The sequence below is a fragment of the Vicugna pacos genome, chromosome 5 (assembly GCF_048564905.1).
Source record: "Vicugna pacos chromosome 5, VicPac4, whole genome shotgun sequence".
Lineage (NCBI taxonomy): Eukaryota > Metazoa > Chordata > Mammalia > Artiodactyla > Camelidae > Vicugna > Vicugna pacos.
Window position 1 is genome coordinate 16514688 of NC_132991.1, and position 27813 is coordinate 16542500.

Consider the following 27813-nt stretch of genomic DNA (forward strand, 5'->3'; position numbering starts at 1 on the left):
GATGGAGAAGCAGAGAGGAGGCTAGTAAACTAGAAGAAGGTAGGCTGAAAAAGGCCTCCTCACCCTTTGGGTTTTGTCCCTCTCAGAGCCACATCTTACCTTCTTGCTGGAGACAAGGGTGTGGCCCTGCAGCAGGGTCAGGGAAGCCGTTGCACTGGACTACGGAGGCGTAGAACTTGGCTGATGCTTTGGGGATCCTTGGCAGAGAAGGGTCAGTGTAGTTCACAAAATGCACACCGAACTTCTCTGTGAAGCCTGTAGCCCACTCAAAGTTGTCCATCAGAGTCCAAACCGTGTATCCTCGAAGGTCCACCTTATCCTGCACAGCTGCCCAAACCAGAGACCCCTGTATGAACTTCCCTTTTCTTCCAGGACACCTTTCCACCAGACCTGCTGGGTCCATGCCTGCCCGTAGTTCTCCCACAGTCCCCACTTGCAGGTCAAGGTGAGGTGGTTTTTTTTTTTTAGCTCTTTGGGAGAGCTGCCCACCCTTTTTATATGCAGGAATTGTCCGCTGCTTCTCTGTGGGTGCTGCTGCCTGCTGAGCCATCCACATCTTTCTAGAGTGGCCTGGTCCTGAATGGGAGTCAGGAACAGGGATGGACTAAATCCTACTGGGTCATCTGTAATGCTCTCTGTCTTCACATCTTGGGACACTGGTGTTGGTCAGGGCCTTGGAGTGTTACCGCTCTTCCATATAGAAAAGAAGAGGCCCTTGGAAAGGATTTTCGCTAGAATAAGCTTTTATAATGGTTTCTTTTTGCTTCTGAAGTGCTCATTTTCCTTTACTGAGCATCACTCACCATTCCCTTGTCATAGTTCCATCCCAGGTTGTTTTGCTGAGCTAAGGATCTCAAACTTTTGCTTGGGGAACTAAAGACCCTAGAGACAACCCCTCCAGCCCGTTTCTCCTGACCCCTGCCCACACTGTCCTCAGGAGGGCGCTGCTATTCAGACACATCAATGCCAGAAGATCAAGCAGAGCAAATGACCGGCCGGGAATTCAGGTCTAGCTGTATCAGGTAACTGGGTTTGCTTGCAGAGCTTAAATCTAAGAAGGAAAAGTCTTAGCCTTACAGACCTCAAAAAGGCTTAACCTCAATAGGAGTTGGTAGCCTCATCTTTCTCATTTGGGGGCTCATGGATGTAGTACCACCCTGACTGCAGACATTAGCAGATGTTTCCAACAGTGAAAGGTGTGCGTGGAGGAAGGGGGGGGCCTGTCATACCTTTGAGTGCCTCATTGATGTAACTGCGGAGGTAGTAGATCCTTGCAGTGTCGTTGAGGTCCGATTCTTCCCGCTGGGACACACCATTCTCTGTTACATAAATCGGGGGGTTGTTGTACTCCTCCTTTAACCAGTTCAGGATCCTCCTGAAGCCAAAAGGTGTCATCTTCAGCCAGAAGGAGCCAGAGTCTGGCCAAGAGCGATCTGTGATAGAGGCAACGCCCCTACGAGTTCAAATGCGAAGGATTAGGTCTCAATTTGTAAATCCCAACAGGCCCTCTGCACAAAGCATAAAACAGGATTTATACTAGAAAAAAAACCTTAGATTTTTGTCTAGGCTTGAGAGTCACAACTAAGAAGAGTCAAATTGCCTCAAATTTGCCTCTTTCCACAAGTTCAAATGGCACCGCTCGGTGCTGATGTAACTTGGGACAGACAACCCAAACTGTTCCAGCTTTCCGCCTGTATAGAGAAAGGGTCTTACTCATGGACCTGATCCTCCGTGGCTCTCTTAACAGGCCACACCTCGCTGGATGTGAAAGGGCTGATTACCGCAATCTCCCATGGGATGTGAGTGCTATGTCTTCAGAGAATGGGCTCCCTTGAGTCACCAACATCTGGTCAGTGCTACACGCGGGCCACAGGCACAGTCACAGTCACCAATATTTGGGCCCCCATTTGTGTGATGATGAGGCAGATACACTGGGACCTGCCTCCCTCAAATGCCCAACTCCCTCCTCTCCAGTGATGGGCAATACGTTGTGCTGGAGGAGCTCTGCTGGGGCAGGCACAGGGGCTCCAGTGTCTTGAGAGTCATGCATTTCAAAAAATGGGGCAGCCATTTAGATACTTCTGAACGTCTAGATCCCTCAGGAAAAAAACTGTTCAGTTCTATTGGATTTATCTTGCTCAGCTTGAATGTGGGGCATTTCATAAGCTTGAGCACAGGTTCCTAGGGAGACGGTTCCAGGACAATGAGGCAGCAAGTGTCAAGTGGGTGCGTGAACTGGGAGCCTTCTCAGCAAGCCTGACTGGTGGTGGCAGGGTGCAGTGGGGTGTCTGCGCTTGTTTTCAAAGAATGAACCTGGACAGGTTCATAGCTACTCAGTTGGAAAGATGCTTCTCAGAAAAGGAACAAAATAGTGTGTATACATACAATTCTGATTTTTCATAACAAACATACTTTTCTGTATAAATATATACTATATAAACTATATTTAATATAAACATATATATAAAGAGAGAGGTACTATACCCATACACACATATAAACACTTCTGAAATGACACAGTTCCCTAAACATTTTTAAAAAAAACTCCAAGCATGTCTGCTTCAATGGAAGGCGTCTTGGAAATCCCATCCTGTGTTACCGTCCGACTGACTGAGGTTCTATAAGGTATCTCAGGAGATGGGGCTCATCTTACAAACCCCAGGATATATGGCATAGGCAGTTTTCTGAGGCTGTACAGGCCTCCAAGTAAGAGGCGAGGAGCACTTTGCTATCTTTTCCAAAGATTGTTCCAGGTCCCCATACCTGTCTGCATCAAAGGAAGAGATCCAAGAGGCATAGTCGAGATTGTAGGCCAGGACAGTGGTGTAGTGATTGAATCCAAAATAGTCATAGGTGCCATTGATCCTCCTCTTCTCACTCTCCGTGAACTCGGGGAGCCTGGGTGGAAGGAGTCATTCAGGGTGTGGGAATTTGGGAAGAGAATGTCCTAGGGCAGGGCCGGTACCCGGAGGTGACTATGGGGCAGTGAGGCCCTTCCAGCTGCTGCTGAAAGCACCTGAGTCTTCCAGACCACAGACCTCGCTTCCCTCTGTTGTTACCAAACCTCTTCCTGTTGGAAGTTTTTACTCTGGTTTGTTTAGACATGCCTCTTTTCTCCAAAGTCTGTCCTTCAATAAGACTTGACTTGATTGAACTTCTGAGATGCGGACTTACCTGCTCACATGATTATGCTTTTTAAACATCTGGTGGAGCATTTTCCATGTATTCTTAGACTTTTCTATAATAATTTGGTTAGCATGCACTTGTGTGCAGCACTTACAGGTTCCTCTCAGCCAAATCCTGGCTACAGGCTGCAAGTTTAGGGTTGCCTAGAGATTACCCTGCTTAGGTGGCTGACACTTCATCTTGACCTTTCTGCTACCATTAACTGGGGATCAAAACCTCTCTGGGGTTTCTGAAATGCTGAGAGAAAACCAAGGCCCAGCCCCCTCATTCCCCTCACGCCCCTCACTTCCCTGCTCAGGAGCAGCAGTGATTGCTCAGGGCCTGTGACATCAAGGCCAAGCCCCTGTGCCTGGCCTCCAGGCCCTCCACCATGTGGTCTTGGCCACCCCACTGCTGCTGGGCCAGTCTCCCCACAACCAGCTGCAGGTGCCCCATTCATTCCTACCTCTAAGCCAGTGCACACACCCACCCCCGTGGATGGAAGGCCCTCTGCTCTCCCAAATGCTGTTCATTGTCAAGGCCCAGCTCAGCTGATATCCTGCCTTGTCCACGAAGTCTCCTGGGTCCACCCAGCCTGCCCTGATCTCATCTGAGTTTTTGTTACGTGAAGAAATTGGGGAAAAGAATTCCTTCGTATGATGAAGGTCACTGTCTACCCAGCCAGTGTCAGCAACTTGAGGAACCATACTTAGAATTTCCTCCTTGTGTAGACCCTCCTAGGCCTAGCCCTGGCTTGGTAGGTTGTGTTGGTGGACTGGAGCACTCGTTTGCTTGCTGGAGACTGGGGTTGATAGATCATACATTTTGGCTCAGCAGGACTTGCCCTAACCAGACCAGCACATGCATGCGTTGTAAGGGTGGGGACGGATAATTTCATCCTCACAGCCCGGCTGTATAAAACTCAAAGGCTGTGTTAGGAATGCTTACCTTCTGAATTCCTTTTACCCTCCCCTTATGGTCACATGAGCTAACCTGGAGCTTGTGAGTATATTCCCAGAAGGCCAGGTGACTCCGTCGCCTTCCCCACCAAACACCTCAACTCCCAGCTGGATGACTCTTAAGGCGAGCAAGGGCCCTGCCGTCAGACAGCCTGCTTTCAAATTCCAGCTCCATTACTTAACAGCTGGGTGATCTTGCCATAATCATTGTGCTTCAGATTACTCATCTTTAAACAGGAATAAAAGTGCCAATGGAAGACGGTTAAGTGTGAGCTGTTGCTGATGTGGCTGTTACTTCCTTGACAGGAAGTAGGACTGCTTTTGTGCAAGCTACTGCCACCTACTGGCCAAATGACAAAAAGTACTCAGATCCACAAAAAGTCACTTACTGCTTTCCACATTTATTCCTAGGGTGGATGAGACAGGTTAGGATGAGCTGGGGAATTTGTTGTTGGAGTGGGCAGTGGGATGCTAAGTGGGTTCCCTGGGGACGGATTTCCTGGCCTTTCTGAAGAAGACTGCCTTTGGTCTCATCTGCCTGTCAGAGCAGTGCCAGGTCCTGGGCTAAGAGCTTCACATACACACTCGTGTCCAATCTTCCCAGCAAGCAAGGAAGCTCAGAGAGTAACTTGCCTAAGACATGCCTCTCCCACCCCAACAGCCTTGCTCTTGTCACTGCGCTGTCTACCCAGAAGCCTCAGTGGGCACTGCAGACCAGACTTCCTCCTGAGCCTCTCCTGGCTGCTCGCACAGTGCCGGGACCTACCGAGACTTGTTGAGGCCTTCGGTCAAGCTCCTGTCACGGATTCGTGTCTTCATCACCTCAGGGTAATCTCCATTCTTGAAAACAGGATGTGCGAACCAGCCTCCCATAAACTGCGGGCGGAGTTGGGGGGACAGTCAGCCTCAGCATTAACAGGCAGGCCTACAGGAGATGGCAGCCTCCCTGCTCAAGAGTTCCTGACCCCAGGACCCCTTCTCCCCAACCCAATCTTAAACTCTCATCTCTTCTGCGGCTGTCCGCCTGCTGCAGCTTAAATGCCCACAGGTCTTTTCACCCTGCTGGGAGCTCACTGGGGGCAGGGCCATGTTCTCAACCACTACAGCCTGAGGGACATGAACTGAATTGGGCACGGGCCCTGGACTTGATAGATGCTGCCTGGCTGAAGAGGGGGAGAGACTCCCAGCCTCCAGGCCCTGATTCCCTCTCTTACCGGAAAGCAGCAGGTCCTTCCCCATCCTCACACCTAAGGACCCACCAGAACCTTCTAGGGAGGCCGGAGATGCAAGGCTCTCCTGGTTGCCCAGGCAAAGGATGATTCTTCATGGGCTTTGGATTCACAGCCCTAAAGTGGGGAACTTTTCAGTCCCTTTTTTACTTTTTCTTAAGTGGAGGTACTGGGGAGTGAACCCAGGACCTCATGCATGATAAGTATGCACTCTACCACTGAGCTATACCACCCCCTCAGTCTTTTTGTTGAAGGAGGTCTAGGCCATCCTTACCCTTAGTGGGTATACATTGCACCCAAGTGCTATGACACTGTGGGTCCTGAGGGGTTTCTGTCTCTCCACATCCTCCCCTTACCTGCTGGCTGCTGCCTGAAATGTGGGGTGAGGACAGCCTTCTATTCTCAGTCAGAGACGAGGCTTGGAACACACTCGCTCTGGTAAAAGAGGCTTCAGTGCTTTCGGAGGTAAGAAGTTGTCTCCAGGCAAGCTGATTTTACCATAGTCCTGGGCTGCAGTATCACAGTTCACCAGCAAGCTGTGATAATGAGACTACAGCCTAACATTTCCTGAGGTTTTCTCTGATTTCAGAAAAACACTCTAATTCATCAGTTCTGTGAGTCTGCAATGAGGGAATGCATTAATTTTGTTGCAAGGCTTTTCCCCCAGCTGGCTAGCAAACAGGGACATTAAGCTTTCATTTGCACTTATTAATTTGAGCACCTTTGTCAAGTTGTCCTGTGAAGAATTTGGGAAACCAAGGCCCTTGATGTCCTCTCAAAATGCTACAGTCTGCAGGCTCCTCCTCAAAGCCAAAAAATGGGGACCAATCTGGAGAGAGAGATCCTTGTCTGCCTTCCCTGATTCTGAAACATGGGAGAGGGTGCCTTCTAACCCCTTCAGAGACACCAGCAGGGGCCAGGGAAAAGCTATACCATGAAGAGCACCATTCTCTCCCTGTCCTCTTTTAGCGACCCAGACTGAAATAACGGTGGGCTGTGTTGTTGCACCTGCTCACTGGTGTCTCTACTTCCTAGGAGAAAAATTCCATGACCAAAAGATGCATGTCCGTATGTTTGACTCATGGAATTGGAAAATTAGGGGCATTAATCAATGAGTTTCATAGAATATGAAGTCCTCAACTTAAAGGAATTCTTAGGCAGAGTAAATAAAATTAGGTGGTGACACCTAGAGGTGAAGTGTGACATTGCAGTCCAGTTCTACAAACCACTGATGGAAGAGAATTTCTATTATTTAGCTTTAAGCCAGTGTTACATCCAGTAACAGCTACACATACAAATAATCTTTTAAGACTTAAAAGAAAACTCAACCTCAAAGAAATTTCATCACAGCAAACCTTTGAGGTAGTTAGGTCACCTCCATCTCAAAGATGAGAAAACTAAGGTACAAAAAGGTTAGATGATTTTCCCAAGTTCACAAAGTAAGGTATTAGCAAAACAGGGCTTTGATCCTAAATCTGTCTCACAATCTAATTCTATTTTATTAGATCATGACAGGAAGGGAAAAGAACAAGAATAATAACAATGCCCAGAGTAAAAACACACCTGAACATATCTCTTGGCTGCCTCCACATCCTCCTGGTTGGATGGGTCTCGAGGCTCAGCCCAGTCGCTGCTGATGGTGATGGAAATCTTGCCACCCTGACTGGCACGATACACATCGTTGTACAGATGCCAGGCCTCAGCATGAGCCTTTATTAGGTTGTGGCCAGCGATGTAGGGGGCAGTGCCAGGCCTAAAGGAGATTCCTGGAAATACACACATAGATGTCAACAAAGAAGGAATGTGGCCAAGAATATCAGTCTCTGCCTATAGATGGCCTCTGTGTGTTTGGGAGAAAGACTGCAGATTTGGCTTGAGGAAGAATGGAATTCAAATCCTGGCTCCACTCCTTACTAGCTGGCCATGTAACTTTGGGTGAGTAATTCAGCCTTTCAGTTTCCTTCTCTGCAAAATGAGCAATAGAGAATTCCTCTGAGAAGGAAATGAAATAGTGTGTGTGAAGCACCCAGCAGCACCGTGCCTAGCAAACAGAACACACTTGATAGATGATGGTTTCTGTCCCCCTCACCCAAAGAGTGGCTCATATGTCTCAGGCAAAGTCCCCAGAAGAGTGTGTGCCTCAGGAGGTGACATCTGGGTACTCTTTGGGGACCCACAGTGAGAGTAAGAGTTGGAGAGTATAGTCGATGAGAGCAGCTGACACGGAGATTCCTTGAGAGCAAGTGTTATGAGCGGACTCTTGCTTGTTGAAGGAACAGTAAACCAAAGCACCAACCAAGGACCAATGGGAGATATATCCGGTAATAAGTTGAAGCAGATCTCCCTATGGCTCTTTCCAGTTTTTACATGTAATCCCAAGAAATCACACAAACGAATACAAATTTACTCTCAAGGCTCAGAACTACAGTAAAGGAAAATTGGAGGGTTCTCAAGGGAAAAGGATACGTCCACAACTCCTTATTTAAAACTCCTAGGGTCCAATATGTTTTAGAATTAAAAGGTTTTGGGGTCTTAGAAAAGTAGTAAGTAGCATATAATATATATATCACACCAGCAGGGCCCAGAACAGCTCTCAGGAATGAGCATACTAATCTGCCTCTGGCAGAACTTTAAAATGTTCACACTAAGTGGGATGTCAACCTCACATTGGGTTCAATTCATGTTAAGCCCACATCAGCCAAACTGAATACTGGAAACGTCCACATTTTGGAACTGCAGAAGATACTGGATCTGCACAGTCTGACGAAGCATCATTTCCTATATTGATTAGCCCACATTCCTGATCTCAGGGAGCTTCCCACCTGAGGCAGCTCAGAAGCACAGAGACAGCAAAGAATTGAAGCCATTTGGAAATATCGAGGTGTGAAGTTTATGTTCAGCAAAAGCAGTGTCAGAAGAGGGAAGCTCTGCTCAGTCAGTCCTGGGCAGGGGGCAGGGCTTCTGAGGCAATGCCTTGTGCCTCTCACAGCCTCCTCCTCTAGGGCCACCTGGACCTCATGTCTTCATGGTGCTAAGAATGTCACGCTCCGAAGAGCTGACAAGTGGGGTCTGAGAACTTTACCTGGAGCTGCTGTGCCATAGCCGTAGCCCTGGTTAGCAATGACAAAGGGCTCGTTCAGTGTGATCCAGAACTTCACCTTGTCCCCCAGCCTCTGGAAGAGTACTTCTGCATACTCCTTAAACCGCTGCACAATTGTCTCATTCTCCCAGCCTCCGACATCCTGGAGTGCCTGGGGCAAGTCCCAGTGGTAAATGGTCACCTGTGAGAAAGCAAGATCAGCACTTCCATCAACCTGCTTTTCATGGGAAGATACTGATGCTCACGCACCAGCATAAACGTCTACTGCTTAAGCTGAGGATGGATGATGAGACAAGGCCCAAAGGTTCTTTGGTAGGAGGGGGAGGACAGCATTGCTGAAGCGGGAGAAATTCATACATCTTCATCAGAGACACCAGGGTTTGAGCCCCAGCTCTGCAGTCTACCAGCTGTGTGACCCTGGGCTCAGACACAAAGACCTCCATGTCACAGAAACCAGTGTGAGGCCTAAATCATATGGCAGAGGACATGAAAAGTGGTGGACATCCTGCCAGCTCTTCTGCAAGTGTTAGCAATGGTTGTAGTCGGGGATCAGAAATGCTAGAGCTTCAGAACCTCCTGGATAGACTGCACTAGAGTCTGAGGCTCTGAGGGTATCAGGGGGATGGAGGCATTCTTGTAAAGGGCCCCCCAAGGACATCTAATGTGTCTGGAGGGTCTTCCTGTGGAGCTGGGATCCCTTCGCTGGAGAGGGGTTCCTCTGGCAACATCCACATGGTGGCCTTTTCTCCCTCCTGACCTCCTCCCTGATGCTCTTGACAGACCTCATCTTGGTCACACAGGGGTCTCCACCGTCCTAAATCTGCAATGGGCTGTGGACCCTCTTCAGCTCAGACCCAGTCTCTCCATTTGCTGAAAATGCCCTCCCCTGCCTGCCCACTGATCAAAATGACTTTATTCAAGACTCACACCTCCTTGAAGCTTTTCTGGCTAAAGTGCTTTTCCTTTCTGTGATGTCTCAATTCCCTCGAGAGATACAAACTTGTTTAGCCCTGAGTTCTGCTGTCTCTGATGTTGTTCTGAATGGCTGTGTGTAATGGATCTCCTTGTCCACCCAGCTCCTGGGGTCCTGCAGGGGGCCACGGGCCATCCCCTCTCATCACAGCTGGCACTCACACTCACTGTAATCAATGCTGCCTGGCTGATTCGTTCCTGCAGTGCTACCAGTGTAAGGAAAGAAGTCCAGATTGCACTTTTATTTGTAAAAAACTGCTTTGAGCGTGGGAAGAGGCAGGTTATAACACGAAGGTTATGCTCTGGTTTCAGTGCACAATCTCCAGCCACTACAGCAAAGGAAACACAGTATCACAGAACTAGTGCTCTCTAGCCTTTTATCATAAATGGCCCAGAGGAAAAGGAAAAATGCTCTTAGGCTCCCAAGTAAAATTTAAAGTTCTGGTGACAGCAAAGGAAGCCCACACATGAGCTTCTTTATTATTATTCATAGTAAGTCAGGGCTTAAAAACACATGCACTTTTGCCTCAGCACTTCTGTTCCTAGGGCTTCTACAGATCCTACAGATAAACTTCCATTCTGGTGTAATTATGTGTCTACGCTTACTTATCACAGTGTTGGTTATAATGGAAAAAGTGTGACATCACAGGGAAGAGTGTCCATTGACAGGGAAGTGATTAGAGAAGTAAGGTACAATTTCCACACAACCAAAAACAAAAAACCTACGTATTGTATGGAAATATCTGTAAGAACTATTGTTAAATAAAAGCAAGTGCCAAACTGCATGTATTGCACCATCAGGAAAAATGAGGCGAAAAGGAATATACACACACATATACACACATGTACTGGTTACACACGCAAAAGGACATGAGAACCCAGCAAACTTGGTTGCTTGTAAGGAGGGGAATGGATGGCTAGGGGTCAGGGATAGAAGGAAAATCTTTATTGACAATTCGAAGTTAAATGTGAAAACAGCATTTTGTTTACACAATAAATGTGCTCCCCAGCCCAGCTGGCTGCCCTGTGTGGACTTGGCCAAGGCCTGGTCAGGACCCAACCTACCTGGGGCTGGATGTTGGCAGCCAGCAGCGCGTCGATGAGCCGCACATAGTAGTTCAGGCCTGCTTCATTGATGTACTTGGTGGTTCCGTCAGGGAGGATGCGAGTCCAAGAGATGGAAAGGCGATAGTGGGACACGCCCAGGTTCTTCAGGGCAACCACATCCTCGGCAATCTTGTGGTAACTGTCACAGGCCACGTCTCCCGTGTCATCGTTCTCAATCTTTAGTGGTGTGTGTGAAAACGTGTCCCAAATACTGAGTTCTTTGCCATCTGCTCTCCACCCACCTTCGATCTTAAGACGACAAGACATGGATTAATTAAGTCATGCAGTCAAGCTCTTCTGGGTCAGTGGGTGAATCCTGGGTCAGGACATAAGTTGCCATCACCTTCTCTGGCCACCCCCTGATTTCTGAACTCCTACAGCTTCCTGTACACACTTCTGTACATCATGGTGCTGTCATGCTGCACTATGCTATTATGCACTTGCTGACTGGCTTGCTTCCTGCAAGACTGAGGTCTAGGCACTGTGTCTTTCATTTTGGTGGCCCAGCAGTCAATGCAGTGGTGTCTGGTGTATGGCGGTGCTCACTAAAATTCTGACTGAACAAATAAATCCCAGTGATGCCAGATGTGGAGGCAGGGTTTCTAATCAGGATGTGTGTCACTTTTTCTGTGCCTGCTCTTTTGCAATACTTCAGCACATGCAGTATGATACTCTGACTGGCTGCAGCTAAAGTAGTACTGGCATCCCAACCAAGAACGCATGTCCAGGCTTGGCCTGCACACAAGGAGTGCACCTTGTGGGCCATCTGGGTGGAAAGATCGCTCAGTGGTTGGGAGACTACTGCAGGGGGACTGAGCAAATTAGTAACTATGTTGAGGCTATTAGGAGCTAGATTCTTCATCATTGGAGAAAGGAGATACAAATATGAAAAGTGGGAAGGCTAGCATTAACCCCGTGGAGTTGGATTGGAATTGGAGGTATCAATGTGTTTTTTAACACAGGTAAAGATGTGGGTGGATGTAGAAATACATAAAAGTGTATGCGCACGTGTATGTGTGTGTGCCCTGTCCACTGAGAGAGCCTAGTAGCAGTGAGTACCGGTGACCCCCCCAGTAGCAGTGAGTACACCTAGCACCCAGATCTTGGTTTCTAAATGCCCTTATCCAATAAAACAAACCAGGGCTCATTAGAGAAATGACTGATTACAGGGCTGGAGCAGAAAAGATACAAGATGAGCTTAAATATCTTGTTGCACCAGAAAGAATTAAGAAAGTGTTCAAAGAACAATGGGCCATGTCAAAAGGACACAAGACCCAGCTAAGATAATCCACCAGCAAACTATGGGATGATTTAAGCATCTACATAGACAATAATGGCAAAAGTATAACCCATTGGAAGAACATAGGACTTCATGAGGTCATACTGATGATACGTATCAATATATATTTAAATATAAAATATAGATAGATAAGTAGGAGAAAAGACAAAACTGAATCTTTCTGTTGAATGCCACCTAATAAACAGAAAACAAATAATTAATTTGGAAAATCACCATTTGCCAACTATTATAGTAATAACTGATTCAAGCCTACAGCCTGTGCGCTAGAATAAATCCCCAACCCTTGCCCTAGAATAAATAAGTCCAGCTGTAAACCTGTGGGGCAGTGGTTCTCACCCAGGGGCTATTTTGTCCCCATGGAGACACTTAGAAATGTCTGGAACTATTTTTGGTTGTTACAATTGGGGGAGGAATCTACTGGCATCTAGTAGGTAGAGGCCACAGATGCCACTAAGCATCCTACTGTGCACAGGACAAGCCCACAACAAAGAATGATCCATCCAAAATGTCAATCGGGCCAAGTTGGAGAAACCCTGCTACAGAGGATTCTGTTTGCCTCACATAAGAGTAACAGGATCCTTCCTGTCTCTGAAATCCCAGCATTTCCTCAAGTGAACCTTTCATGTTCAGTGTTGGCCAGAGTACCAAAGAGGAACAAGAACTGTGGTTTCTTCCAGGCCACACAACAGGATACATGAGCACCTTTTGTGGTTGTGCACTTAGTTAACATATGTCTGGATATGACAGAATCTGGTCTGAGACTTCATTATACCTTGGTAGTGTTGTTGCCTGGGGGTAGTCACCCTCACCTTCCTCAGAAATATTACAAGCAGCTATGGTCACCTAGGAAAAAATCCAAGGGCTAAGAAGTCCAGAGTCAGGGTCAGGTAGGCTCACACCACTGACTACTGCCCAGGTTCCACACTAAGCATATAGAGCCCCCACTCCTGTAACAAAGAAAATAAATCGAGGCAGCAGATGTAAAGCAGGGTCCCACCCACTAACTGCCTGGGCAAATCGCTCTTCATTTTTTAGCTTTCATTTTTCTCAGGAAAACTAAATCCTCATATTTTCTGCATCGGTGAGCTTCATTTAGCACAGATAAGGTAAGGGTATGATGTTGTTAGGACATCAAAAAAAAGCTCATGCCTACGTGATAGCCATTTTGACCAAACTGTCTGCTTAGAAGAGGCTAGGTGAGAAATAAAGGTGTCCAGCAGAGAATCTTCATATTTGCATATCTTTGCCTAAATGTTTCTGCCAGGCTCCACCTGCTACCACCCATCTCAGCACAACTCTTGTAACTGCGCTGGTCTACCTGAATCTGGGCATGTGAAGAAGTCAGGCTGTCTGGGAAGAGGGCCTCCCAGACTCTCCTCAAGGCACCCATACTTCCCGCCTGCAGGTCCATGAAAATCCTCTGCTCCCGCCTGCCTCCCCAGCCCTGAGCCCAGAGTCTGACACACAGTAGGTATGCAGTAGATGTTGAACTGCCCTCCACTCCTCACCTGATATGCAGCGGTAGCCGCACTCCAGATAAAGCCCTCGGGAAACTGTCCATATAGAAACTCGTCTTCCTTGGACAGTGGCATGCCGTTGTTGGTGATTACCTCCATGTAGTATCTGGCGGAGGCTCTTGCTGTGCGAGGCCTATTCACGTTATTGAAATCAACATGGTGCAATCCAAACTTGACTGTGTAGCCATTCAGCCATTCAAAGTTGTCCATCAGAGACCATGCAGCATATCCTCGAATGTCAACACCATCAAGCCTGTAGGCTGGGAACATTCCAGAGGGAGCAGAGGAGAGCTTTACACAGGGAGGGGCGGGATCCCAAGAAGCCCAGCCACAGTCTGGCTCCTTGGTTCAGGTAGTCCTCAACCATCAACCTGTACACACAGTAACGTGTGCCCTGAAAGGCAGATCATCTTCTCTCTTTCTTGTTGTGAACACTGATGCCCCCATAGCAAGTACTAATGACTGATCTTTGCAAAAGCAAATTGTTTTGTTGGGGGTAAAAGGGACATCTGTGAAATTCAAGAATCTCAACCCACTTTAGAAATTTAACAAAGAAATGTGAATTAGAGAAGAGTTGATTGCTCTGGGTTGCATGGGACCCACAGGAATATAAGCTCCATATCAGCAGAAAATTATTTGTGTTGTTCACTGCTGTGTCCCCAGCACTTAGGATAGAACTTGTCACATAGTAGTTGCTCAATAATGAATGAATGGACCTGTGAAAATACTCTTGTGGGACTCTGTGTGTACACTTGGGGAGATGAACAAGCCTTTTTTTTTTTTCAGAATCCCAAAGGCATATGTAACCCCAGAAAGGGAAAGAATTATGGAATCAGGGTATGAAAGAGAGACTTGTTAATGGTTTGTAATCCACTCTGTCAAACCATTTCAGGCACATGACATGGATACTGGAAGATTTTGTAAGGGGGACATGAACCCTCACATACCTTTCAAAGCTTCATTGATATAGGTTTTGTGGTAAAATATCCTATTGGTATCTTCCAGGTCAGGCTCGGTCAGCCCCGCTCCATTTTCAGTGATGTAAATAGGGATGTCACCATACTCTTCCTTGATCCAGTTGAGCAGTCTTCGCATCCCCCAGGATGCAGCTCTGTTTAGTGCTGTGGAAGGCCAGGAGGTGTCCTCCTTCTGGGTCATCTCCTGGTCATCTTCATAGGAGGGTGGGTTTAAGTTAGGTGTTGCATACTGCACAATTCTGGAGGAGTAGGTGTTGAGGCAGAACACATCGGCCGTAGCCCTGATGTATTTCTTCTCTTCCTCAGTGAAGCTGGGCAGGCGGGAGGTGGCTAAGTGCTGTAGTTCACTCCTGTTCCCCACTTTCCACTTCATGGCATCAGGATAGTCTCCATTTCGGAAAATGGGGTGGGCAAACCAGCCCAGTGAGAACTGCAGCATTCGGTCAGCTGCCTCCACGTCCCTGAGGACCCCTGGTGACTCGGGCTCTGCCCAGTGTGTACTGAGGCTCAAAGAGATGACCCCCTTCTGCTCTTGCCTATATTTCTCATCATAAGTGTGATAGACTGTGGCATGAGCTTTGAGGATTGCATGGCCAATCCTGTAAGGTGCCCAGCCTGGGTCCTTCACATTTGGGGGAAAATCCCCTGAGCCATACCCCATCCATGCCTGGTACGTGGGCTCATTAAAAGTCATCCAGAACTTAACTCTGTCACCAAAGGTTTGGAAACAAAAGTCTGCATAGCTGTTAAATAACTCAATCAAGGAAGGATTCTCCCAGCCTCCAATATCCTGGAGGGCCTGGGGCAGGTCCCAGTGGAACAGTGTCACCATGGGAGAGATGTTGCTTGCCACCAAGCCATCAATCAGCCTGTTGTAATAATCAACACCATGTGTGTTGACAGAACTGTTTCTCCCAGTTGGGAAAATCCGAGACCAGGCGATGGAGAAGCGATAGGCCTTCACCTTCAAAGCTCGAAGCATATTCAGATCAGCATCCAGTTGGTGATAGCTGTCACAGGCTACATCTCCAGTGGCATTGTCTTTCACGTTGCTCCCTGGCGTGTGGGTAAAGTTATCCCAGATGCTGGGGCCTTTGCCGTCAGCATCCCAAGCTCCTTCAATCTGATAGGCTGATGAGGACACCCCCCACAGAAAGTCATCCCGGAATGTGCCATGGTAGAACAAGTCCCTTTCAAATTTGGGCTGGTTGGAGAATTTTTCCCAAACTACTTTAGCCTTGGAGGGCACCTCGGACGGAAAATTGAAGGCTCTGATTTTCCGAGGAACGTTTGCTACACTGGGTGATGGCAGTCTTTTTACTACCTTGGTGAGGAAACCGTTCTTTTCGATCATGCTGGTGAAAAAGTAGGCAGATTTCCTGGGGGTCCTCGGCCTGCTGCTGTCCTTGAAGTTGATGTGGTACAGCCCAAACCTCTGGCTGTACCCAGAGGGGCCTTCGAAGCCATCGATGAGGGAACGAGCGATGTAGGATCGGACATCCACCGAGTCCTCTTTGACAGCTGTGGAGAAAAACAACATTGGGATTGTTTTAAAGTCTCTCTTACTAGTGTTGCTTTTTAATTATTTTTAACCTAGAGATGTTTATTTGGGGTTTGTTAGGACTACAGCCCAGGAGACACACACTCAAGAAGCACCTGAATTGTGTTCTGCTACGAAATGGGGGAGGCTTGTAAAGACAAAACCTGCAAGGTTGCATAAATTGTTTGTCAAGAATTAGGACTGGAGCTGGCAGGAAGTAAGGGTACTTGTTAAGCAAGGATTGATTGGGATCTGAAATGATTACATAGTTGCAAAGGGGCTGATGTTGCTTTTTAAAGATTTTCCTTTTGACATGAAAATTTTGGGGGTGACTTGGATTACCCTCAAAATATTAACCCTTTTTCTTCCTTATAAAGAATAAAAGGAAAAGCCACAAACCCCTGACAACATGTCAGGCCATAAATCTCAATCCAAAGGCACATCCTGCCTTAAAATAAATAAAAAAGAAAATATGCCCTGTCTGCTAGAATCAGAACTTGGTTTAATACAAAATATAAAATACATAATATAATAAAATACAATATAAAATATATAAATCATTGTCTTAAAAAGAGAGCTTTTGTTTTTTTCTTATTGTAGCAATATTGACATAAAATAATCACACACTCCTTTTTAAGAGAAATAAAGCCTAAAGAAATGTATTTCCTTATACCTTAAAAGGTGGTCCCCAAAAAGTTAGATCCAAATCCTAAACCCTGATGCTAGTGAACATAGCCTTATCTGGGAAAAGGGTTTTCACAGATGCAATTAAATTAAGGATCTCAAAACGAGACTGTCCTGGATTAACCAGGTGGGCACTAAATCCAATGACAATCGTCTTCACAAAAGACATAGAGGAGAAGACCATGTGAAGATGAAGGCAGAGATTGGAGTGATGCAACTACAGCCAAGGAAGGCGTGAAGCCACAGAAGTTGGAAGAGGCAAGGAAAGATTCTCCTTTGGAGCCTTTGGATGGAGAATATCCCTGGTGACACCTTGATTTTGAACTTCTGGCCTTCAGAACTGTGAGAGAATTAAAAATGGTCCAGTGAGTCAATCAAGAATCAAAGCAATGGCTGTGCATGATTGTATAAGAGGCAGGTAACGTTGCTCATTCACTCAGTAAATAATTTAGTAAGCACCTACTTTGTCCCAGGCTGTGTTAGGCTCTGGGATCATAAAGATGAATAAAGCCTCATAGGTATGGGGTAGAGTGAAGAGCTGAGCCAGGAACAGAAAGGCCTATGGTTCCACTCATTGGATGTTTAATCATCATCATTTAATCTCTCAGAGCAATTCACAGTTGTCCATGAAGATAATATCTGTTTCTATTTACTGCACAAGGCTGTTTCAAGGATCACTTGAAATAATGTCTTAAAGGGATTCCTCGATGCTGAGAAGAGTACATGCGAAGTGTAAGAGGGTGTCTAACCTCACAAATAGTAATCCTAGAGTAGGCCTCCACTCCTCACTGCAGTGCCCAGGACACATACCACACTTACTAACTTTTTCTCTTTGAATCTAGACAAGGCCTTGAAATCTAAACTTAGCCCTCTAGGCAGACAACCAGCCACTATCAAATGATTAGGACAGACATATAAGATAAAATCTATTTGCTGCTATTCTTTACTTGGAACAAAAAGATACATAAAACAGTATGTTAGGTAAGAATGAGACTGTAGATATGTATTAAGCTGTTCAAAGTGAATGAAGGGAATGTACATTTTATAGCCAGTTATAGGACATGAAGATCAATGTGGCTGGAGCAACGAGGGCAGATTTAACGGGCTAGAGTCCTATCCTAAGCATCCTCATGCCATCCTGTAAAGCCATCATCACCCTATACAGCACTTTTCTGTCTGGGTCCCTCTGTAGCCTGAGTCCCCTCTGGGAAAAGACAGTGTTTGTTCCATATTGTACTCCTACTCTCTTGTACAATGTCTGGCATGCAATGGGCATTCAATAAACTTGTGAAATAAATGCATTAAAAGATGATAAGGCCTAATGAATGAATAGGACTCAGATGGGCAGAGTGAGGAAGAGGGCATTCTAGGGAATAGGAATATAAAAACAAAAACCCGAAGCCTCTGAGGGAGACAGGAGGCTGATGCGAAGGACTAACGCTGTTACTACCAACAGTACTTTTTGGCTTCATTTCCTTGGGAAATCATCTTTGTCCTATAAAACAAAACTCTGAAGACTTGATGAAGAACCACCCATGTTCCAATCACCAGCATATCTATGTTCTTACCCTTCAGCACTTCGTTGATGTACTGGTTGAAGTAGTTGACTCTCAAGGAATCATTGAAGAGATCTTCACTTTCCCCTATGGGCATGCCATTCCCAGCCAGGTAGATTGGAACTTTGCCTCTTGTGTATTCCAAGGATACAAACTGCAGCAGCCTCCTTATACCCCAGGGCACCACACGAATCCAAGGGGATGCAGTCTGGGGCCATGAAGGGTCCACGTGTTGGGAGAAGCCTCCAATGGTATCATAGCTGGGGATGCAGGTATCTTGTTGAGTCTTGCTGATGAGGCGAGATGTGTAATGGGACAGACCCAGGAAATCAGCAGAGCCTTTCAGGAGCTGCTTCTCTGCCTCAGTAAACTCAGGAAGCTGGGCCACAGGACTGGGGCACTGTTTGTTCAGCTCTTGGATCTGGGCCCTCAGGGCTGCTGGGTAGTCTCCGTCCACAAAGATGGGGTGTGCAAACCAGCCTAGCATGAAGTGCAGGAAGCGTTCTGAAGCTCTCAGGTCCTCGGGCCTCTCTGGGGACAGGGGTTCTGCCCAGTCTGAATTCAGTACAATGCCTACACGCCCCTGCTGCTGTGGGCGATGGTGGCTGTTGTAGTGGTGCCAAGCTCTGGCATGAGCCTTGAGAACCAAGTGAGCCACCTTATGAGGAAGAAAGAATGAAAAACAGGTCTTAGTGACAACAACAGCTCCACAAGCCATTAACAAGTCAACAATAATGTCAGCAAGTTAACACCAAGGTCAATAATGGTAGCAAGTTAATAACAGTAGTAAGGCTGACAATGTCAACATCAATAACATCAACACTAATATCAACAGTGTCATCAAGTCACCAGCAAATTAACATCAATGTCAACTAATCGATAGAACATCAACAAGTCAACAACACCAACAAGATGTTAAGACTGATGCTAACAATGTAAACAAGGTGACAACATGGGCAATGTTGACATCAAAAACAATATCAATACCAGTGCCAGCAACATCAACAATGTGGACAATAGCTTCAACAAGTCAACAGCAACAATGTCAACAACGTCCACAACACTGTCAACAAGTCAACACCACCATCACCAGGTCAATAGCAACAGCATCACAACCACATTAACAATAACAGGTGTTAATGACTTCTCTCATGTGATCCTCACTTATGTGGCAAGTGCAATCATTATTATGATACAGATGAGGAACACAAGATTTCAGAGAGGAGGAGAACACAGATAGTCTGACCTCAGGCCTGCTATTCTGCCTTTGTCCTCAGTAAGTTCTTATTGACTAACTAGTCAACAACCAACTAGCAGCGGGGATCATTTCAGTTAACACACAAAGGAGAGGACAATTCTTTCTAACCTATCTGTTATCTTTTCTAGTTAATGAAATCCAGGAAGAGAAACCACAACCAGGATCTGTTTGTAGACTTAACTCATGGTCTTATAAAAGTCAACATCTCTCCTTGGTGGAGCACCATGAGAAACTGGGCAAAAGTAGGGTGTCTGGAGTAAAACAAGCCAAGATTTAAATCTTGACTCTGTCAGTAAAATGCTCAGTAAACTCAAACCATCTTGTCTCTCAACCTCAGCTTCACTGTCTGCAGGAAGTGGGTAATTATGGATCCATCTAAAAGGATTAAATCTGATTGTGTACATAGAGCACAGAGCAGAATCTTGGAGTGTAGGAGGGGGCTTGCTACCACTTAGCTCCCTTTCTTTTCCTATCATCTGAAGATGACACCTATGTTTGAAAAATTTCATACAAAATATTTCCCAGGAAGAGAATTCCTGACTGCTTCTTGTGTCCCAAATGTTAGTCCTTAACTGGCTCCTAACCTCCAAGAGCAACCTGCGCTCCTTTCCAAAAAGCTGGAACACTTTCCTTCTGAGCTCATTAGTGTCAGGCAAGGTGCTAAGTGTAGTACTAGACAACCATAAACAATCACCATGAGCATGTAATCACATGGAAAAGGGTTAACGACATGCCAAGTAAAAAATGGGCACTAGGGTGATAATGTGTCAGTGTAGATTCACTGATCGTAACAAATGTGCCACACAGGTGGGGGATGTCAATAATGGGAGAGGCTATGCATGTGTTGGGGTGTGGAGTAAATGGGAAATCTCAATACCTTCTGTTCAATTTTGCTGTGAACCTGAAAATACTCAAAAAAAATCAAGTCTATTAAAAAACAAGGGCACTAAACTGAGTGCACACAGTGACAGCAGCATGAATGCAAGGAAGCCACAACTGGAAGGAAATACTGGTAGATTTCTGAGAGAGATCTTTTCTTTGAAATTTGCCTTTAGAGTATTATTTTCTACTTACAAATAAAAGCAAGAATTAAAAGAGAATAGTGAGGTGGACTTTGTCATCAAAGTCTCCAGAAAAATCTCAGGAGCCACAGTTATAGGGATAAGAAGCCTACGGAGAAAAGGTTGGGATGAGCTTTACAACAAGGAGACAAACAGAAATGTTCAAATCTTCTATTTTCAGAAGTGTTCTCCCTCTCCTTGAGTAAGATCACTTGCTGAACAACAGTAGAATACAGCCTTGACTTAAGGGCTATAGTTTGGCATTTCATTGAGTCATTTATTCATAGTATCCCAGCTCACTATAATTGAGGGTATTTTGAATTGTTCTCTAATTTTCTAATGTGTGTATCATCTCCCTCAAAAGGTTCTGATGTCTTGAGGGCACTTAACATCTAGCCTGCAGCACAGTGAATACTCATTTCAGAACAGAAGCAAACCCAAAAGGTAGCAGGGGAAAGCCAGACTAACATGTCTGTCCTGAAGAATGTTGCCAGGGAAGCTGGTAGGCTTTCTGGGAGATTTTGAATAAAAAGAAAAATGATGGAAGGGACCCATATCAAGCCATTTAAAATACTGTCTTCGGAAGTTAGAACACTTCCTCACACCATACATTTAAGTCTTTAGGCCATTTTGAGTATATTTTTGTGTAAGACAAGACACTATAAACCTCATAGAAGAAAACATAGGAAAAACATCTCTGCCATAAATCTTAGCAATATTCTCCTAGGGCAGTCTACCAAGACAATAGAAATAAAAGCAAAAATAAACAAATGGGACCTAATTAAACTTACAAGTTTTTGCACAACAAAAAAGGAAACTATTCTAAAAAACAAAAACAAACTAACAAACAAAAGCAAAGCGTAAATACAGGACAGAAATAGACTCACAGACAGAGAATAAAGACTTGTGGTTACCAGGGGGGTGGAGGGTGGGAAGGGATAGACTGGGATTTCAAAATTGTAGAATAGATAAACAAGATTACACTGTATAGCACAGGGAAATATACACAAAATGTTATGATAACTCACAGAGAAAAAAATGTGACAATGAGTGTGTATATGTCCATGAATGACTGAAAAATTGTGCTGAACACTGGAATTTGACACATTGTAAAATGATTATAAATCAATAAAAAATGTTAAAAAAAACTTAAAACTTTCAAAAAACTTAAAAAAAAGGAAACTATAAACAAAAAGACAACCAATGGAATGGAAGAAAATATTTGCAAATGATGTGACTGACAAGGGCTTAATTTCCAGAATATACAAACAGCTCATACAACTCAATAACAAAAAAGCAAACAACCTAATCAAAAAAATGGGCAGAAGACCTATGCAGATATTTCTCCAGTGAACATATACAGATGGCCAATAGGCACATGAAAAGATGCTCAATATTGCTAATTATCCAAGAAATGCAAATCAAAATTACAATGAGGTATCATCTCACACCAGTCAGAATGGCCATCATTAAAAAGTTCACAAAGGATAAATGCTGGAGAGGGTGTGAAGAAAAGGGAATCCTCCTACACTGCTGGTAGGAATGTAGTTTTGTGCAGCCATTATGGGAAACAGTATGGAGATTCCTTAAAAACCTAAAAACAGACTCACCCTATGATCCAGCAATCCCACTTCTGGGCATATATGGGGAGAAAATTCTAATTTGAAAAGATACATGTATCCCATAGCAGCACTATTTACAACAGCCAAGACATGGAAGTAACCTAACTGTCCATCAGCAGATGATTGGATAAAGAAGTTGTGATATATGTATGCAATGGAATACTACTTAGCCATAAAACAGAATAAAATAATGCCATTTGCAGCATTATGGATAGACCTGGAGACTGTCATATTAAGTGAAGCCAGAAAGAGAAAGAAAAATAACATATGAAATCACTTAAATGTGAAATCTAAAAAAATGACACAAGGGAACTTATTTACAAAAAAGAAAAAGAGTCACAGATGTAGAAAACAAACTGATGGTTACTAGGGGGAAAGGAGGTATGGAAGGATAAATTGGGAGTTTGGGATATGGAGATACTAACTACTATATAGAAAATAGATAGACAATAAGTTCCTCCTGTATAACATAGGGAACTATATTTAATATCTTATAATAGCCTATAATGAAAAAGAATATAAAAAGTAATATATATATGTATAGCTGAATCAGTAGGCTGCACACCAGAAATTAACACAACATTGTAAGCTGACTATACTTCAATAAAAAAAATTTTTTTTTAAATATTGTCTTCAGGATATACACCTCATCTTGTTGAAGTAATACTCTGATTGCCCTCAGGAAAAACCACCTTTTCCCCTCCCAGTTTTCCCATCTCTCAGCCAGTGTGTTGAAGGGTAGAGCTGGTCCCTGGCCTGAAATCAATCAATGCCCCATGGTTCCCTAGCCTGGACCTACTGGTTGGTTCAGGGATGGGCATGTGACCCACGCAGAGACCAGGAGCACAGGGAGACTTTTGCTGGGGATGCCAGAACATAGGCAACCTGCCTTTTCTGCTTTCTGCTGGTCTTAAAATATGAGAGAAGGACTGTGCCATCTGGCTACCAGGTAGGCCAAGAATAAAGCCAATGAGGGGAAAAGGAAAAGAAGTAAAATTGGGTCCTGGTAACATCATCTGTGGTCTGATTAAGCTCCACTCTGATCAGCTAAAGCCGACTTCAGTTTCCTGAACTCAGAAATTCCCTCCTTACTTAAGTCAGTTTGGGTTGGGTTTTCTGTCACTTGCAGTTAAGAGTCCTGACGTGGAAAACTTGCTTTGGAGTCAAGTAGACTTGGGCTCAAATGTTGGCTTCAAACTGCTGACCTACTACCTACGTCATCATGACCAAATTGTTTCTTCTCCGGAGCCCCAATTTCCTCATCTATCAGAGCCGTTCTGAGGATGTAGTAACAATTTGTAAAGTGCCAGCATAGTGTTTGGATAAATAAGGTAATTGGCAATTTTGGTTCCCTCCATCTCTCTGATTTCCTCTAAAGAAAAAAAAGGAGATTTGCTGATAGTAAGGTAAAATGATGGTCTGCCAACCAACTGTCCTTTCTCCTCCAGGGAGCAGGAACTGCAAGGATGGGACGTACCTTAAAAGAGGCCACCCCTGGGTCAGAGATGCCCGGCGCGTGTTGGCCAGTGCCGTAGCCTGCATAGCTCATCACCCATGGCTCGTGGAAGGTCACCCACAGCTTCACACGGTCCCCAAAAGTGGAGAAGCAGAAGGCCGCATAGTCCAGGAAGGCGTCCACCACACTATCATTCTGCCACCCGCCTCGATCCTGCAGGCCCTGAGGCAGGTCCCAGTGGAACAGTGTGGCCATGGGCTCGATGTGTGAGTCCAGCAGGCTGTCGATTAGCTTGTTGTAGTAAGTGACGCCCTGGAGGTTGGGGCTGTGCCCCTGCCCGGTGGGGAAGATGCGGGACCAGGAGATGGAGAACTTGTAGACCTGGGCCCGGAGGCCTCGAAGCAGGGCAACGTCAGTGTCCACCTTGTGGTAACTGTCACTGGTCACCTCTGGCGTTGCTTGGCCCTTGGCAGTGTTCTGGTGCCTGAAACTGTCCCAGACGCTTGCCCCTCTTCCATCCTCAGCCCAGCCTCCTTCCACATTAAAGGCTCCTGTGGAGACGCCCCAGAGAAAGTCTTCAGGGAAAACATCCTGCAGGAAAGCATCCCTTTCTGCCTTGGACTGGTCAGCAAACATTCCCCAGACTCTCTGATAAGCCGAGCGGGGTGGCGAGGAGTCTCCTGCTGTCTCCACGTCTAGCTCCAGGGCAGTCTGAAGGGCCAGACTGTCAATCAGAGAACAAGACCTGCCATGGGAGTGAAGTGACATAAAGGGACATAATAAGTGATGACTCTGAGTTACAAATGCCCCCAGAATGATGAATAGCAAACACGTAAAACCAGTAACCATTCCAGAAGCACTGAGTCAAAAGCCATATCCCCAAAGCCACGTGCAGAAAGTGGCTGGTAGATGGTAAAATGATTATTATTACCCCTTCTTAGGTGAGTTATTATCACTCCTGCATGAGTGAGAATACTGTACCAACGCTACTGTTCTCTGTATTAGGTCACCCTCGAATACTGTCTTCAGCTCAGATGAAACGTTTTCTTCTTATGTATATTTATAAAACACAACTAATAGTAATACCTTCATTTATTGAGTTTTTTGATTCTGTGTTGCCACTGTGATAAAAATGTATGTACATTATCTCATTTAATTTTCAAAATAAATGTATGAGATAGGTATTACATGATTTACCTTCATCCTACAGAGGAGGAAACTGAGACTTAAAGAAATGAGTAACTTCTGGGCATCAGGGGCCAGCAGCTATTTCCCAACTGGTACAGAAGTATTTCAGTAACTGAACTACTGGTATCGCTCTACTTATGTTACCAGTTAATTATCAACCATGGCTACACCTCCTTTCTTCTTCATGCTGCCTGGGTCATGGCCATAATGGTAGGAGCTCAAGCATCCATCCGGGACAATGAGGTAGAAGTCTTATTAAAGATGACAAAGCAACAAGATAGGACCCTGGATTCCTGATGATTTTACCCACTCTAGACTGTCCATCTCCAGGTTTTATTTATGTCAACAAACTTACATCATGCGTTTTTTTTTAAATGAGAACTTCTCCTTGACAACAGAACTTGTAAATGGTGAGCACAAAGTCTGTGCTTTTAACCAGATACCACTACATATGTGTGTAGACGTGTAGACATTTATATGCATACATGTGTTATGTTTTATTTTGGAAATTAATGTATCTGAAATAAACTTATCAGAAATAAGTATAGCTGAAATAAAACATAACATAAAAATGCTAGTCTCATACACAATGAAGTCTGGTATATTCTATTTAATTCTAGTCTATTTCTCTCCTTCTCTCTTCTTCCTTCCTCCCTCCCTTCCATGTTAATTGCTTTGCCTATCTGAGTTCTGTCCTGCAGGCTGGAAAGCACTGTATAACATGTTAGCAGTTACACCAGCAGAGGGCAACCTTGAGGAGGGGTGGGTAGAGGTGGGTGTGTTTGGTCTGGAGAAGAGAACACACATGGGCAGAGGGGGTGCAGTACAAGAGCGTCTCTCTGTCTCAGGGCCATCATATGGAGAGGGGATGACACTTGTACAAGGTTGGCCCAGAGTGCAGAACTGGTAGAAATGACAGGGACGTTGCAGAAAGAACTCCCTCCCATGGAAGTGGAGCCAGGGTCTTCTAAACCTAAGCTCCTCCTGTTTTATGAAGCATCAGCTCATCCACATTTGCTAGAAAAGTAGTGACCTATGGTTGTGGATTATCCAAAACAGATGCATGACTCTGGGCACAACAGGGACACAGGGGGTGCTCACTCAGCTGCTCTGAATCAATCCTCTGACTATAACTGTCCTCCTGGCTTGGATGAAAAGAGAAATAAACAAACTGCCCCTGGATAAAACAGAACTTGTCACACAGGTCTTGGAGTCCTGGGATCACCTAGCTTGGGAAGCGATTTAGCATAGGAAGCCTCAGTCTCTACGCCTAGCCTTCCAGGTACCCCTTGCCCCCAATCCTAAGCTGCCTCAGAGAGGCCCAGATAATGCTTTTTTCTCCTTTCTCTATATCTCTACCACACTCTGGTGCCAGAGTCATTGGTGGGCCTCTCTGTCACACCTCTGAGGTCTAAAATTCTCCAATGAGAAAACATTGTCAGTTCTCTCAGAATGCCCTTCTACCTGCCCCCGCACCCTGCAGGTTCTCCATCAACATTCACCTGAGTGAGGACCCCAAGCTCTCAGTTTAACAGTAGCCAGTGCTGGACCTTTCCTTCAGGTGATGTACCATGAAGCCAAGGTGTTAGAGAGGAAACCCTGGAGCTGGTGTTTCACACCATCTTGTGGTTTTGTAGTCACTGTATTCTCCAGGTGCCCCTTTTATTATGATCTCTTAAGTTTTATTTTCTCAAGACACAGCCCAGTTGATTCCAAGGGTGGTCAGGGAGCAGTTCTGACCTACCTACCCAGCACACTGTTCATACTCCCAGCACAAAGTCTGACATGTAGCAGTTACTTGTGGTTTGGTGACCTGAACTGCTGATTTGAAGGGAGTTGAGAGGACTGAACAACAGAAGCGGACATGGTTGAAGACAGCCAAGTGCTGGGAGAGGAAAAGTACAAAGAGGTGGTTGCAACTGAAGTTTATGATCTTGGACCAAGCTGTGCTAGAAATGTCTGAGGTGAGCTCTAGCTGAAGGTCTGGGATGTCAAATGACTGCCCCTGTCCTTGGTCCTTTCTTGATGCACGATGTGTGACAGTAAGGTGTGTAACACACCCCCATGGAGTGCTAAGAGTTCTGGGAAACTCCCTGTACTGGCTTCCATATCATTCTTTTCTCACTCACTCGAAAAGTACATTGGAATATGATGGCATGAGACTGATACAGTTGTGGGGATGACCTCAAATCTGCTCTTACTTTTTTTTGCTATGTCACAAATTTTGGTACTTTAGTCTTGTGCTAAGATATTATTTGCAACCCTGCAATAATTTAAAACCTTGTCGTGAGAAATTGCTGGTTAGGCTTCTGCCCTGCTGCACAGCTGGTTTTCCTATCTACACTGTCCCCTCATGGGGAAGATGTTTCACATTTCCTGTGAGAAAATCTACAGACAACTCACCTTACTTACTCAGATCTTATAACTTCAGGGATGGGCAGATCTATCCTTAACCCAGCCGGCTCTTCCACAATTTCATGCTGTCTCCAGCAAGATCTTAACCTGGAAGGCAGGTGTTCAAACACCAGTTCTGCTAGTTGTGTGCATTTTGGTGAACTAGAGGAGACTGAATGACTGGTGAGAATGTCAGAACCGCTTGGGACTCAGAGATGGTGCTCCCTGCTTTCCCTCTGAGCCTTCATCCCTCATCTCTAGACTGGCCACAATAAACTTACTGGCCCGAGAGGTGAATGACAACAGTCTTTAAGATTACACAAGTGAAAGAACAATAGAGTATTCTGCAAATATCAGTCATTAATAGTTCTACAGGAAATCTAACATTACCTTTTCTTGGAACTTGATGAACAGCTCAGGAATGTATTAATATCAAATCCAATGGTGTGCACTTGGTTATTATTTATGGCTGTAAGAGAAGAAGTTTAATTCACTTTACTTGAAGCCCAACCAACAACATGCATGACTGCCATGAACAATTTTCCTCACTTATACACCACGCTCAAACTCCAAGCAATGGTTCCAAGCCTCTCTGGAAAATTCCATGGGCTAAGGATTTAAGGAGGTCAGAAGTGATTTCTACCTACTAAGAACAATGGTTCTCAACTTCCACATGCATCAGCATCACCTGCAGAACTTGTTAAACACAGACTGCTAGGCCCACTCCA

General features: G+C 45.3%; 1 protein-coding gene and 1 non-coding gene across 2 annotated transcripts in view; both read right to left on the reverse strand.

Annotated features, from left to right (window-relative positions):
- The window catches only part of LCT (lactase), a 48098-nt gene that overhangs the window by 3900 nt on the left and 16385 nt on the right, over nucleotides 1-27813 (reverse strand). Inside the window, exons 5-16 of the mRNA XM_072960883.1 lie at nucleotides 27476-27554; nucleotides 23525-24248; nucleotides 18119-18764; nucleotides 14297-15847; nucleotides 13341-13609; nucleotides 10491-10781; nucleotides 8436-8634; nucleotides 6917-7119; nucleotides 4891-5000; nucleotides 2764-2898; nucleotides 1230-1453; nucleotides 100-327 (exon numbers count right to left, since the gene is read on the reverse strand). Of these exons, the coding sequence (XP_072816984.1) occupies nucleotides 100-327; nucleotides 1230-1453; nucleotides 2764-2898; nucleotides 4891-5000; nucleotides 6917-7119; nucleotides 8436-8634; nucleotides 10491-10781; nucleotides 13341-13609; nucleotides 14297-15847; nucleotides 18119-18764; nucleotides 23525-24248; nucleotides 27476-27554 (4659 nt within the window). The remainder of the gene's footprint in view (nucleotides 1-99; nucleotides 328-1229; nucleotides 1454-2763; nucleotides 2899-4890; nucleotides 5001-6916; nucleotides 7120-8435; nucleotides 8635-10490; nucleotides 10782-13340; nucleotides 13610-14296; nucleotides 15848-18118; nucleotides 18765-23524; nucleotides 24249-27475; nucleotides 27555-27813) is intronic.
- On the reverse strand, nucleotides 5515-5586 carry TRNAD-AUC (transfer RNA aspartic acid (anticodon AUC)). Its single transcript has one exon. It is a non-coding gene; the product is annotated as a tRNA-Asp (tRNA).